The sequence below is a fragment of the Phodopus roborovskii genome, unplaced genomic scaffold, assembly GCF_943737965.1.
Source record: "Phodopus roborovskii unplaced genomic scaffold, PHOROB, whole genome shotgun sequence".
Lineage (NCBI taxonomy): Eukaryota > Metazoa > Chordata > Mammalia > Rodentia > Cricetidae > Phodopus > Phodopus roborovskii.
This window is the reverse complement of record NW_026125675.1, coordinates 894320-908112: the sequence shown is the minus strand read 5'-3', so window position 1 is coordinate 908112 and position 13793 is coordinate 894320. Positions and strand designations below refer to the sequence as shown.

The 13793-nt window shown below is 36.2% G+C and overlaps 1 protein-coding gene across 2 annotated transcripts in view; it reads left to right on the top strand.

Annotated features, from left to right (window-relative positions):
• Positions 1 to 13793, top strand: part of Gabra3 (gamma-aminobutyric acid type A receptor subunit alpha3) — a 179433-nt gene that overhangs the window by 104428 nt on the left and 61212 nt on the right. For both annotated transcript variants that reach the window (XM_051178247.1, XM_051178249.1), the window contains one exon: positions 9482 to 9702. In XM_051178247.1, the coding sequence (XP_051034204.1) occupies positions 9482 to 9702 (221 nt within the window). The remainder of the gene's footprint in view (positions 1 to 9481; positions 9703 to 13793) is intronic.

Here is a 13793-nt window from a genome sequence, read left to right as displayed (position 1 = left end):
TAGTTGAGCACTTTCTTAAGTGTTTTTCGTCCATTTCAGATTCCTCCATTGAGAAGTCTCTATTTAGCTCTGTACCCCAGTTTTTTAATTGGATTAGTTGCTGTTTTGGTGACTAACTTCCTAAGTTCTTTTTATATTTTGGAAATCTGCCCTCTGTCAGATGTGGGGTTGGTGAAATTCTTTTCCATTTTGTGGGCTGCCGTTTTGACTTGTTGACTGTGTCCGTTGCAATACAGAAGCTTCTCATTTCAGGAGGTCCCATTTGTTAATTGTTGATCTCAGTGTCTGTGCTACTGGTGTTATGTTCAGGAAGCAGTCTCCTGTATCCATTTGTTCAAGGGCACCTCCCACTTTCTCTTCTAAGAGGTTCTTTGTGGCTGGATTTGTGTTCAGGTCTTTGATGCATTTGGACTTAAGTATTGTGTACGGTGATAGACATGGATCTATCTGCAATATTCTACATGTCTGCACCCGGTTGTGCCAGCACCGTTTGTTGAAGATGCTTACCTCCTTCCATTGTATGATTTTAGCTTCTTTATAAAAAAATCAGATGTTTGTAGGTGGGTGGGTTAATACCAGGGTTTTCAATTCCATTCCATTGGTCTACCTATTTTTGCATCAATAACAGTTTGTTTTCAGGACTATAGCTCTATACCAGAACTTGAAGTTGGGGATGGTGATACCTCCAGAAGTTTCTTTATTGTACAGGGTTGTTTTGGCTATCCTGGGTCTTTTGTTTTTCCATATAAAGTTGAGTATTGTTCTTTCAAGGTCTGTGAAGAATTGTGCTGGGATTTTGATATGGGGATTGCATTGAATCTGTAGATTGCTTTTGGCAAGATTGCCATTTTTTTTTTTTTTTTTAATTTTCAATGTTGATCCTATCTATCCAAGAGCAAGAGAGATCTTTCCATTTTCTGGTATCTTCTTTAATTTCTTTAAAGACTCTAAGTTTTTATTATATAGGTCCTGCACTTGTTTGTTAGCATTACCCGAAGATATTTTGTTTTTTGTTGCTATTGTAATGGGTAATATTTCTCTGATTTCTTTCTCAGCCCCTTGTATTATCTGTATCTGTATTTTTTTTAAGTTAATCTTGTTCCTGCCACTTTGATGAAGCTGTTTATCAGCTGCAGGTGTTTCCTAGTAGAGTTTTTCAGGTCACTTATGAAAATTATGATGTCATCTTCAGACTTAAAGTTTGACTTCTTTCTTTCCAATTTGTATCCCCTTGATCTTCTGTTTTCTTATTGATCTAGCTAGAACTTCAAGTTCAATATTGAAGAGATATGGAGAGAGTAAACAGCCTTGCCTTGTTCTGATTTTTAGAGGAATCGCTTGAGTTTCTCTCCAATTAGTTTGATGTTGATGTTGGTTTAATGTATATTTATTCTTTTATTATATTTAGATATGTTCCTGTTATCCCTGATCTCTCAAAGACCTTTATCATGAAAGGGTGTTGAATTTTGTCGAAGGCTTTTTCAGCATCTAGTGAGATTATCATGTATTTTTTTTTCTTGTTCATAGTGGATGATTTCTCTGATGTGTTCTTAGATTTGATTTGCCAGTGTTTTACTGAGTATTTTTGCATCAATGTTAATGAGGGATATAGGTCTGTAGTTCTCTTTCTTAGTTATGTCTTTATGTGGCTTATTTACCTAGCTAATAGTAGCCTCATAAAAAGAGTTTGGCAGTGATCCACCTGCTTCTATGGTATGGAATATTTTGAGGAGTATTTTTAGTAGCTCTTCCTTGAATTTCTGGTAGAATTCAAACTGAAATCATCTGGCCCTGGGCTATTTTTGGTTGGCAGATTTTAATGACTGCTTCTATTTCATTAGAGGTTATAAGTCTTTTTAGATGGTTTATCTTTTCAGAATCTTGTCCACTTCCTTTGATTTTTCTAATTTTGTGGAGTATGGGTTTTCAATGTATGACCTGATGATTCTCTGGATTTCCTCAGTGTCCATTGTTATGTCCCCCTTTTCATTTCTTATTTTGTTAATTTGCATGTTCTTGCTCTGTCTTTTGGTTAGTTTGGAAAAAGATTTTTCTATCTTATTGATTTTCTGAAAGAACCATATCTGTATTACATTGATTCATTGTACTGTTTTCCTAGTTTCTACTTTATTGATTTCATCCCTCAATTTGATTATTTCCTGGCATCTACTACTTTGTTGTGAGTTTCTTTCTTTTTGTTCTAGATCTTACAGTTGTGCTGTTAATTCTCTAATGTGACTATTATCCAGTTTCTTCATGTTAACACTTATTGCTATGAACTTTCTTTTAGCACTGCTTTCAAAGTGTTCCATAAGATTCAGTACACTGTGTCTTCATTATTATTGAATTGTAGGAAGTCTTGACCTCGGAAAGGTACAGTTACACATTGTTTAATTTCTGTGAGTTTGTAAGGTTTCTGTAATTTGTGATGTTGTTGAATTCTAACTTTAAAGCATGGTGGTCTGATAAGACACAGGGGTTTATTCCAATTTTATTTACCTGTTGAGGTTCGCTATATTGCCAAATATGTGGTTTATTTTAGAGAAGGTTCCATGTGGAGCAGAGAAGAGATTATATTATTTTGTGTTTGGATGGAATGTTCTATAGATGTCTGTTAAGCCAAATTGGGACATAACTTCTGCTAGTTCCTTTGTTTCTTGTTAAGTTTCTATCTGGTGGTCATGTCTAGTGTTGAGAGTGGTGTGTTAAATCTCCCACTATAAGTATGTGAGGTCTTACATGTGATTTGAGTTATAGTAATGCATCTTTTTTGAATGTGGATATCTTTGTCACATCATTTGGGGCAGTATCTAGGCCCTCCCCCCCATCTGGGCTGAGGGAGTATCCCTCCATGTGGAATGTGCTCCCGAAGTCCATTCATGCACTCGGGATAAATACTTGTTCCACTGCCAGAGGCCCCATAGACTGATAAGGCCTCCAAACTGACACTCACATTCAGGGGTTTGGTTTTCTGCTGGTTCCCTAACTGTCAGAATGGGGTCCGTGAACTCCAACTTGCTCGTCAGCTTTTTCTGTGGGTTTTTCCCAGCCTGGTCTTGACCCCTTTGCTCATCACTCCTCCCTCTCTGCAGTTGGATTCCAGGTGTCTGATTCAGTGCTTGGCTGTGAATCTCTGCTTTTGCTTGCATCAGCTACTGGATGAATGCTCTAAGGTAGTGTTTCAGGTAGTCAATTATCTCATTATAGGGAAGGACATTTAAGGCAGCCTCTCCACTATTGCTTAGATTCTTAGTTGTAGTCATTCTTGTGAATTCCTGAAAATTTCTCTAGTGCCAGGAGAGATGGCTCAGCCATTAAAGGCTGGGCTCACAACCAGCCACTGACTCTTATCTCCACTTCACAACCTCTTCTGACTGCTTCAGATTTATTAATGCTCTGTCTGCATCTGTCTCTATTAATCCTCAGACTGCATGCTCAGTCTGATTACCTAGACTGCCTAGATAGACTGGCATGAGCTCCTGAATCCTCTTACCTTATATTACTCTCCCTGTCCAGCCATATCATTCCTGTCTCTGCCTCCTAAATACTGGGATTAAAGGCATGCCATTCCAAGTGCTGGGATCACCTTTGTGTGAGTTCTGTTTCTCTTTTATACTGGGTCAATTTTGAGTAGCCCTGATGGGTGTGTCCTTGTTTCTCCTATTGGTTGATGAATGAAACACTGTTGGTCCAATAGAAGCAGGAAGATAGGTGGGACTAGGGGAGTAATATTCTGGGAAACGTAGGCAGGGAAAGACCAGAAGGGACACCATGTAGTCAAGGAAGGAATAACACATCTGGACCTTTCTTCAGTAAGATAAGACCACGTGGAAATATTTACATGAATAGAAGTGAGTTAATAATTAAGACAGAGGTAGCCAATAACAACCACTGGCTGTTGTCAACTGTTTAATAATGAATATAAGTCTTTGTGTACTTATTTGGGGCTAAAGCTGGCTGTGGGACCTGGTGGAACAGAAAATTCCAGCAACATAACACAATATGACCCTGAACTCACAGAGATCCATCTGCCTCTGTCTCCTGAGTGTGGGGATTAAGGGCTTGTACCAGCACTGCCTGGCCTCTATGGCTAATTACTATGGCTCCTAGGATTAAAGGTGGGTACCAACACTGCTTGTCCACTATGGCTAGCAAGTGTGGCTACCTTTGTACTCTGTTTTTCAGGCTTTGTACTCTGTTTTTCAGACAAAATTTATTTGTTAGACCATAAATAAAACTTCACCACAGGAGTCCTCGATCAGCTATCTCCTGGGATTTGTGTAACATCTATAGCTAGGCGAATACTTGGAAGAACATTTTAAGAGCCTGCATCACTGAAATAGTGCTGTGTTTTAGCTTCTCCAAATGGAGAATGATTGGGAGAAATGAAAGGGTCGAGAAGGTGCTCAAAATTGGGAAAATGACAAGATTTTCACTTTAATTCAGTTGTTATGTATGTTGAACAACACAACATACAAGGCTCAAATAAGCATGAGCCTTACAAGCTTGTTCTGGTGCTTGCTAAAGGCACTGTTGGAGAGTCTCGTCAAAATATTAAGTGCCTTTCCCAGGAGGCAAACTTAGCCTTATTATTTGCAAGATTTGATGTAAATGCCTTACAAAACAACAGAATTCTTTTGTCCATTTAGGGGCAATCATTCTGAGAGAATATTCATGGACTCAATATTTTAGGAAGTAATTGATTTCATTTCTAGAAGTTTTAGATCAAAATCTGATTGCTTTTGGTCAAAGGTTGTGTGATATTAAAGGGGCAAACAGTTACTATATGATTTCTTCTGTAGTAGTTTTGACTCTGGTGAAAAATCTATAAAAATAGATTTATGTAATCCAACTTTAAAAATGATTAAGTAGATTAATAGGAATAGTATTAAAATACATAATATTTTAAAAATAGCCATTATAAACACAGATATAAAGTTCTTTGTACTAAACATTGAAAGCTATTTTTGATACATTTAATTCTAGTTAAGGTAACTGCTATCAATTATGACATGATATCCATTCATCTTTTAATCCATTTAGCTATTCTCTTGTTTGTGTGTATTTAGGCTGCTTCTTATTTTGAAATAGTTAAAATAATGATATAATAAAAGTTTAGAAACTTCTAGTGAGCCTGTTTGAGTTTTTATAAGGTACGTCCTTATAGATAAGCTCTGAGATTCATATGACCTATGTGTGTTTTACAATTTTTAGATGAGATCAAATATTATTATGATGTGCCAATTTACAATTCCATCATCTGTGTACAATGACAATATTTACATTAACATTTTTAATGTTTCAAAATGTTACACTCTATATTTGTACATTTATCAATACGAAATAATACATAATTGATTGTACTAACACTTCTGAGTCACATAGAGATTAAGGGTGTTTTCAAACTGTGCTACCACCTCTGTAATCAAATGTTACCCAAATCTTTCCTGGTGTCCTGGTGTCATCTCTTTAGAAACATATTCATTGCATTTGTGTGTGTGTGTGTGTGTTTGTAGCTGACCACTTGAGATCAGATAACCTATCAGGAGGTTCATCCATGAACAAAAAGATTGAAGACAACATTAGAAAACAGAAATATTTCCTATATTCATGGTTTAGCAGAATTAATATTGTGAAAATGTAAATTACACCCAAACCATTCTACAAATTCAGTGAAATACCGATCAAAGTCCCTAGACATTTTTCACAGAAATAGAAGGAAAAAACTCCTAAAATTTATATTGAGCCACAAAAGTCAAAGCAATTCCAAACAAAATGAACAGGGCTGGAAGTATTAGCATTCCAGATTTCAAGTTCTATTATTTCCAATAGAATGATCAAGGAGTGTTTCTGATGTAGTGACTTTCAAAGGACTTACATTTTCCAATTGAGATACTCCTTTAAAAATAACTGGCCTGATACTTTAATTCAAAGACAAAATTGTTTATTAGATAGTCCATCTTTACTCTATTGCATACTTTATTTTTGATCATCTTCAAACGAAGCTGAATCATTCTAGTCCTTCTATTTTATGTCATCCGAGCTTTACGCTAATCTCTTCTGTTTTATTCTTTCTTTTATTTCTGTAATGTTGAAACACTTTAAATATATTCAATTGTTTTTCCTACCTTTCTTGTATTTCATATCCTTTTAATTATATTCATAAATAATTACCTTAAATGTTATATCTATTTGACAATTGAATGGTATTTCATATTTCTACTCACTTTCCAAATCTTATAAGAATGTACTAATTCATGATTTACCCCCTCATTCTATGTAGCATGTCCTAATTAGTTTTTCTAACTTATTCTCTTAGTCCTTATTAGGCATTTTAAAGTTTATAAATGCATTTGCTAGTACTTGTGCTTGTTGTTCCTGGTTATATATTCATAAGAGTTTCCGTTCCAACTACAGGAAGATATTCTTTTAGAATATTGAGAAGGCCTATTTAATCATTTACTTATATTTGTGCATAAAGCATATACATGTTAGGTAGAATTTCAGTTACTGAAGGAATAGCAGTGAACAGAAAATGTCCCTACTATAATGGAATTTCCAGCCTGTTGGAATGAAAGAAATAGTAAACAAAGTCATATATTTGTCAGTGTGTGAAGAAGACAAAGAACAAATTGTTCAGAGAAGGAAGATTACTATTTGTTTATGGTAAGATGATCAAAGAATTTGTCTTTACTGCATAGTTCGATAAGACTGAAGGCTGTGGGGAAACCCTTCATAAGAAAAGCCAGAGTTAGAATGGTTCTGGAATACTAGATGCTGTGCCTTATTTACTTGTATAAAATTAGGTTATGTTTACATAGCTCTGTAAGATATAAAAATCTGAAATAATTATTTCTTCCTAGTTCCATGTGCTTTCCTCTCCTCCCCTTCTCTTTCTTCTAGCTCTTTCTCCCCTCACTGCCACCCCCAACTCCCCATATGCTCAGGAGATCTTGTCCCTTACCCCTTCTGTGAGGGACCTTGTATGAATCTCTTAGGATCCTCCTTGTATCCTAGTTTCTCTGGCGGTGTGGATTATAGGTTGGCGATCCTTTGGTCTATGTCTAAAATCCAAATATGAGTGAGTACATACCATGTTCCTCTTTTTGTGACTGGGTTACCTCATTCAGGATGGTTTCTTCAAGTTCCATAAACTTGCCTGCAAATTTCAAGATTCCATTGTTTTTTTTTCTGCATAGTAGTATTCCATTGTGTAGATGTGCCACATCTTCTTTATCCATTCTTCAGTTGAGGGGCATCTAGGTTGCTTCCAGGTTCTTGCTATTACAAACAATGCTGCTATGAACATAGTTGAGCACATGTCTTTGTTGCATGGATGTGGATCATTTGGGTATATGCTTAAGAGGGGGATTTCCGGGTCCTGTGATAGACTCATTTTCCTGAGGAACCGCCATACTGATCTCCAAAATGCACTCCCACCAGCAGTGTAGGAGCCTTCCCCTTTCTTCACATCCTCTCCAGCATAAGTTTTCATTGGTGTTTCTAATTTTAGCCATTCTGGCAGGAGTAAGATGGTATCTCAGAGTTGTTTTGATTTGCATTTCCCTGATAGCTAAGGATGTGGAGCATTTTCTTAAGTGTTTCTCAGCCTTTTTGATTTCCTCTATTGAGAATTCTCTATTCAGTTTTGTACCCCATTTTTAATAGGGTTCTTTGGTATTTTGTTGACTAGTTTCTCGAGTCCTTTGTATATTTTGGAGATCAGCCCTCTCTCAGATGTAGAACTGGTGAAGATCTTTCCCCAGTCTGTGGGCTGCCTTTTGGTTTTATCAACTGTGTCCTTTGCCTTGCACAAGCATCTCAGCTTGAGGAGGTCCCATTTATTAATTGTTGATCTCGGTGTCTGTGCTCCTGGAGTTATGTTCAGGAAGCAGTCTCCTGTACCAATTTGTTCAAGGGTACCTCCCACTTTCTCTTCTAAGAGGGTCAGTGTGGCTGAATTTATGTTGGGGTCTTTAATCCATTGGGACTTGAGTTTTGTGCATGGCAATAGACATGGGACTATCTGCAGTCTTCTATATGCCATCATCCAGTTGTGACAGCACCATTTGTTGAAGATGCTTTCTTCCTCTCATTGTATACTTTTAGCTGTTTTGTCAAAAAATCAGGTATTCTTTGGTGTGTGGCTTAATGTCTGGATTTTTGATTTGATTCCATTGGTATACCTGTCTATTTATACCAGGCTGTTTTCAGGACTATAGGTCTGTACTATAGCTTAAAGTTGGGAATGGGATCCTGGAGGAAGAAAAGAAATTGACTGTTTATTTGACAGAAAAGATGTCATACATGAAGGCAACAATGTATGTCAGGGAAAAGTTTACTCAAGGAATGATCAGAAGCAGTTAACAGATGTGATTTTCATATACTTCTAGTAATATTTAATTTTTTTACCTGACTAGCTGAAGGATATCTCTGTGACTTTTGTCATTTCTTTTAGTTTAAATTTTCTCTTATTTAGAATTTAAAATAAAAAATTGAATTCAAAAGTATTTACTAAAGCAATATGTGGCAGCATTCAAGCTCTCAGTCATCAATTAAATATAACTAATTTAATAATTTAAAAAAACAGAACTGTAAAGATTGGCTAAAATTTAATGCAAAGTACAAGATGTCTATGAAATATATTTTAAATGTCAAAAATTTTTGTGCAATCAAATAGCCATTCAATGCTTAAACTTATTCAAATTTTTAATTCTTATATATTATGAATATGTACAGGGTATTCTTTATTCTCTTCAGTTTTGTTATTTAAATTTACATGTCAATTCCAGTTCCCTATCCCTGTCATTCACCCCTGCCCTCTACCTCCCCCCCCATACCTTCCCCTTTCTGATCTCCAGGGAGGGTGAGGTCTTCCATGGGGAATCTTCAAAGTCTACCACATCATTTGGAGCAGGACCTAGGCCCTCCCCTATGTATCTCTGCTGAGAGAGTACACTCTATGTGGAATGGGCTCACAAATTCTTTCTTACAGTAGTGATAAATACTGATCCACAACCATTGACTGCACAATCCTCCTAACTGAGACCCATGTTCAGGGGGTCTGGGTTGGTCCTATGCTGGTTTCCCAGCTATCAGACTGGAGTCCATGAGCTCCCTCTTGTTCAGGTCAGCTATCTCTGTGGGTTTCTCTAGCCTGCTCTTGACCCCTTTGCTCATCACTTCACCCTCTCTGCAACTGGATTCCAGGAGTTCAGCTCAGTGCTTAGTTTTCCTCCTAAGATATGTTAGATATATGATTAGATATATGTATCATTTTTATCAGTAATTGCATACCTATTGGGTAACATGGCAATAAATTTTCAGTCATTATCAATTGTCATACTCACCAGTAAGTACATCTAATAGTTTCCTTCTTTTTATCACAGGAAATATTTCAATTAATATTTACCAATGGCATTGTGCATTCTCATCAGAACCCTACTGAAACATTGTTTCTCTCTTGCTCTGTCTGTTCTAGGAATATACTATTGATGTATTTTTTAGACAGACGTGGCACGATGAAAGACTGAAATTTGATGGACCCATGAAGATCCTTCCACTGAACAATCTTCTGGCTAGTAAGATATGGACTCCTGACACCTTCTTCCACAATGGCAAGAAGTCAGTGGCTCACAATATGACCACACCGAACAAGCTGCTTAGACTGGTAGACAATGGGACCCTTCTCTATACAATGAGGTAAGGACATGTATTAAATATAGTAGGTTTTCGGTTTTGCTTTGAACATTCCTTAGGTTTATCACACAGGCACATGTATCTTATATATACATACTATTCTTTCAAGTTTATGGATTTGGATAGTATGTATTTTGAAAAGTATATGTGCTTATATTTCAAGTTTATATGTTTGCACATACATATTGATGCATAAGCACACTTTTAACACATTTACATGTATACACAAATGCACATTCTATATTAAATGTAGGTAAAATATGAACATTCTGAGACACAAAGAAGTATAAGTTTATATTTTATAAATATGTACATCTTCAAAGATTTATATGTACGAATAGAGGCACATATGTGTTCAAGAACCCCTAAATATATAAACTTGCAAAAACATGCGAAGGGGCATAAACATTGTGCTCACTAGAGTATGGTAGTTTTAAATGCAGCAGCGTAGCAGCCCAGTGATTGATTTGTAAAAAGCAAAAGAGATATTTATAAATATTTTCTAGAATATTTAACATTAAAATTTTATGTCTCATTGTCTGGGTTATAAAAGTTTGATATGGGTAACTTTTCTAAATAAGTTCAGTTTACACATATCATTGAAATATTCATAACATATAAAATGTATACCTTCATACCAATATCCAAATGCATAACACTTCACAGTTTTATATTTCATATTTATCATTATCATTTGACTGATGAATAAGAATAGCCCCATAGTCTCATATAGTTGAATGCTTAGTCACAAGGGAGTACAACTGTTTTAAAGGATTATAAGGGTTAGGAGTTGTGGCCTTGTTGGAGAGATATGTCACAAGGGAATGGCTTTGAGATTTTGAAAGCCCATCCGGGGCCCAGTCTCTTTCTGCTGCTTATGAGTAAGGATGTAACTCTTATCTACTGCTCTAGTGTTATGTATCCTGCCATGCTTCCCAGCAAGATATTTTTCATTGTAAATTGGAAGAATTTATTTACATCTTTCAGGATGTCATAGTCAAGAGTTTGACCTGAGTATCAGTAAAGACTTTGGTCCTTTTAGGAGGGCTTGAGGGAGTGTGTTTGGTGTCACAGTTCACAAGGCATGGACTTGTGATGAATAATGTTGATTGACATCTTGTTTGAAATTGAGGAATGACCAGGAAAGTGGTGAAGCATACCTCTGTGTATGGCCTAAATCTTTTCAAAGGAAAAAAAAAATGAACTAAGACAAATATTGTTGGCACAAATCCATAAAATGAGGATGGATTTGTTTCTTGATATTATAAATGTTAGTAGATACACTAAAGGATTGGATAGTTTTTAAAAGATGGGAATGAATAATAGGACACTATATTAGGAGTACCTCTTACAATCATCAGCATCAAAATCACATGAACACAGTGCTTGCTAGTGTTCTATTTACTTACATTTGTAGTCTCCATAACTACCTTAAGGCCTAGGGACTATCATCTCTCTACCTTAGAGATGAGGAAACTGAGAAAATGGGGATGCCCGATGTCTATACAGTAGTTAAAGGTCAGGTTCTATTTGCTGCAAATGAGAGTCTAGCACATATTTGTCAGATAGCAGATAGAAAGATAAACACTGAGGACACTTCAGAAATAACATTTTTATGACACAGAAAAGCGCAAGAATTGACATCAAAAGTACAATTAGCTGAAAAATATGAGTGCTTAAAAGCAGGTAGGGTAAGTAAGATGGGTGAGATATATGAATACACATAATGTAAAAGAAGAATTTGGAGATAATAGCACATCAATAGGAATACATTGAAGAGAGCTACATGGGAGCAGAGTACAAGATATAGAGTGAGGCAGATAGAATGAAAAACTGGGTATGTGCACTCTTAAAAATGTGAAGAGGAGAATTTAAAAGGAGAAGAGAATGATGAAAACAGCAAAGAAGCATCTGAGCAGTGAAATAAAAAAAGGGGGGCCTGGAGAGATGGTTCAGTGGTTAAGAGTGCAGGGAAATGGAGTTTAGCTTCTAGGATCCCTGTCTGTCAGTTTACAATTGCCTATAGTTACTATAGTTACAGAAGATCTGACACTTTCTTCTGGACTTTACCAGCACTACACTACACTCAAATATACTATGCCCTCTCCCATCTTCCAGTTACCTATATTTCCAGAAGTTTGGACACTTTCTTCTTCTGGCCTGTACTAGCAAGTACAATCAAATGCATCTCTCTCTTTCTCTCCCTCCCTCCCTCTCTCTCTCTCTCTCACACACACACACACACACACGCACGCACACACACACACACACACAGATGCACACTCACTCACCCAAATAAAATCTTATAAAAAGAAATATTTGAGACAGAAATATTTGAGGGAGGCAGAAAAGAAAAGGGAGGATGTAAATACTGAACTATGAAGTTAGTACATGAAGATGCATCTTAAGAAGGGCCAAAGGTCTGGGCATTGCTGATGTACACCTTTAATCCAAGCACTTAGGAGACAGAGGCAGGCAGATCTCTGTGAGTTTGAAGACCAGCTTGGTCTACAGAGCTATTTCCAGTACTCCAAAGCAATACAGAGAAACCCCGTCTAGAAAAAAAAAAAAAAAAAAAAAAAAAATAAAGAAAGAAAAAAAAAAAAAAAAAAAAAAAGAAAATAAAAAAGAAGGGCCAATCGGCCAATCATATGGTTAGTCACCAGAAAGAAAAGAATAACTATTGAGAGCTCTATAATCTGAATCACATACAAGAAAGTGAGGATTTTTGAGCTAGGTGTATGGGTAGAATGCCTTTATGCTTATTTTGAAGTGTAGTATCAAAACAGAACAGAAGTACTAAAGGTTGATGAATCCATTATTTTCCAGCACAGCAGAGTGTACACCTTAGATCCCAGAAGGTGGGCGTGAATGAGACTCAAAACTTTGAGATAAAATCTTGGCTCTTTTTATGGTTCCACAAGTGATTCATGTAGTGACCTTCACGAGTCACAAGCTGTTTCCTTTCTTAAGTTCATCATTTAATAACATTAGCTGCTGCCTGCCTTGCAGCAACTTAGAAAGTAGAAATTGGATAAGGCCTGCAAACCATTAAAAAAAAAAAATTCTCAGAAAGACTTATTCTGTATTCTGTACAACTGTTATTACTATTGTAATGTTCATTAGTTTTATGTGAGATTCTACCAGCAAGCTTCAAAGGAGAACTACTTGGAAAAAATTGAAACAGGACTTTGATGAGTATATAACTGGGAGAGTTAGGGAACTTTTGCCTTACCTCATCTTGGAGATTCAGGATGACTATGAAATGTAGGCTAAGCCCTATTACCCACTGCTTACCTCAGCAGCACACATTCTGAAAAATTGAAACAGCACAGAAATTTCACAGAACTAGTTCAACAGGATATACACATTTATGAACTGTTCTAAACTACCCAAGATAGAGTATGTCATTAAACTTTTCCTTAGTAATGATATAATACTTACTGATGAAACAAGGGATAAATAGGTAATGGTCATCATACATGATGTCAGTAAAATATTAAGAATCCTCTTGAGCTTCTGAATAAGATGGAAAGTACTCAAAATTTAACTAGAGTTTACTCCATTGACTCATGTGCCTAACCACATATTTATAAGAACTTAGTATATGTAAAACTTTCAAATGTACCAAGATACAGAGGTAAGTAAGACACCATTTACCTCTTAAAGGCTTCATAATATTGTATGGGCTACAGAGATGGCTTGGTGGTTAATAGCAGACTGCTTTTTCCAAGGACTCTAGTTCAATTTACAGCACTCACATGACAGCTCACAACGGTCTGTAGCTCCGGTTCTAGGGTACCCAACGTTCATATACAGACATACATGCAGGCAAAATAGCAATGCACATAAATTTAAAAAAAGACTTCACAGTATTGCAGTTAAGGAGGCATGTATAAGAATACAAAATCCCTTCATAGGGAGATGCACAAAATATCATGGAATCATAGAATAAGAAGAAAGTAAATTAATACCCAAATACAGGAATGTGTGGCCATGTCTAGCACATCACTTAAAAAAAATAAAAGTAAAAAAAATCTCCATAATGTTAGGGCCAAGGTATTCTGTATCTCATACAGAAATCCTTCCAAATA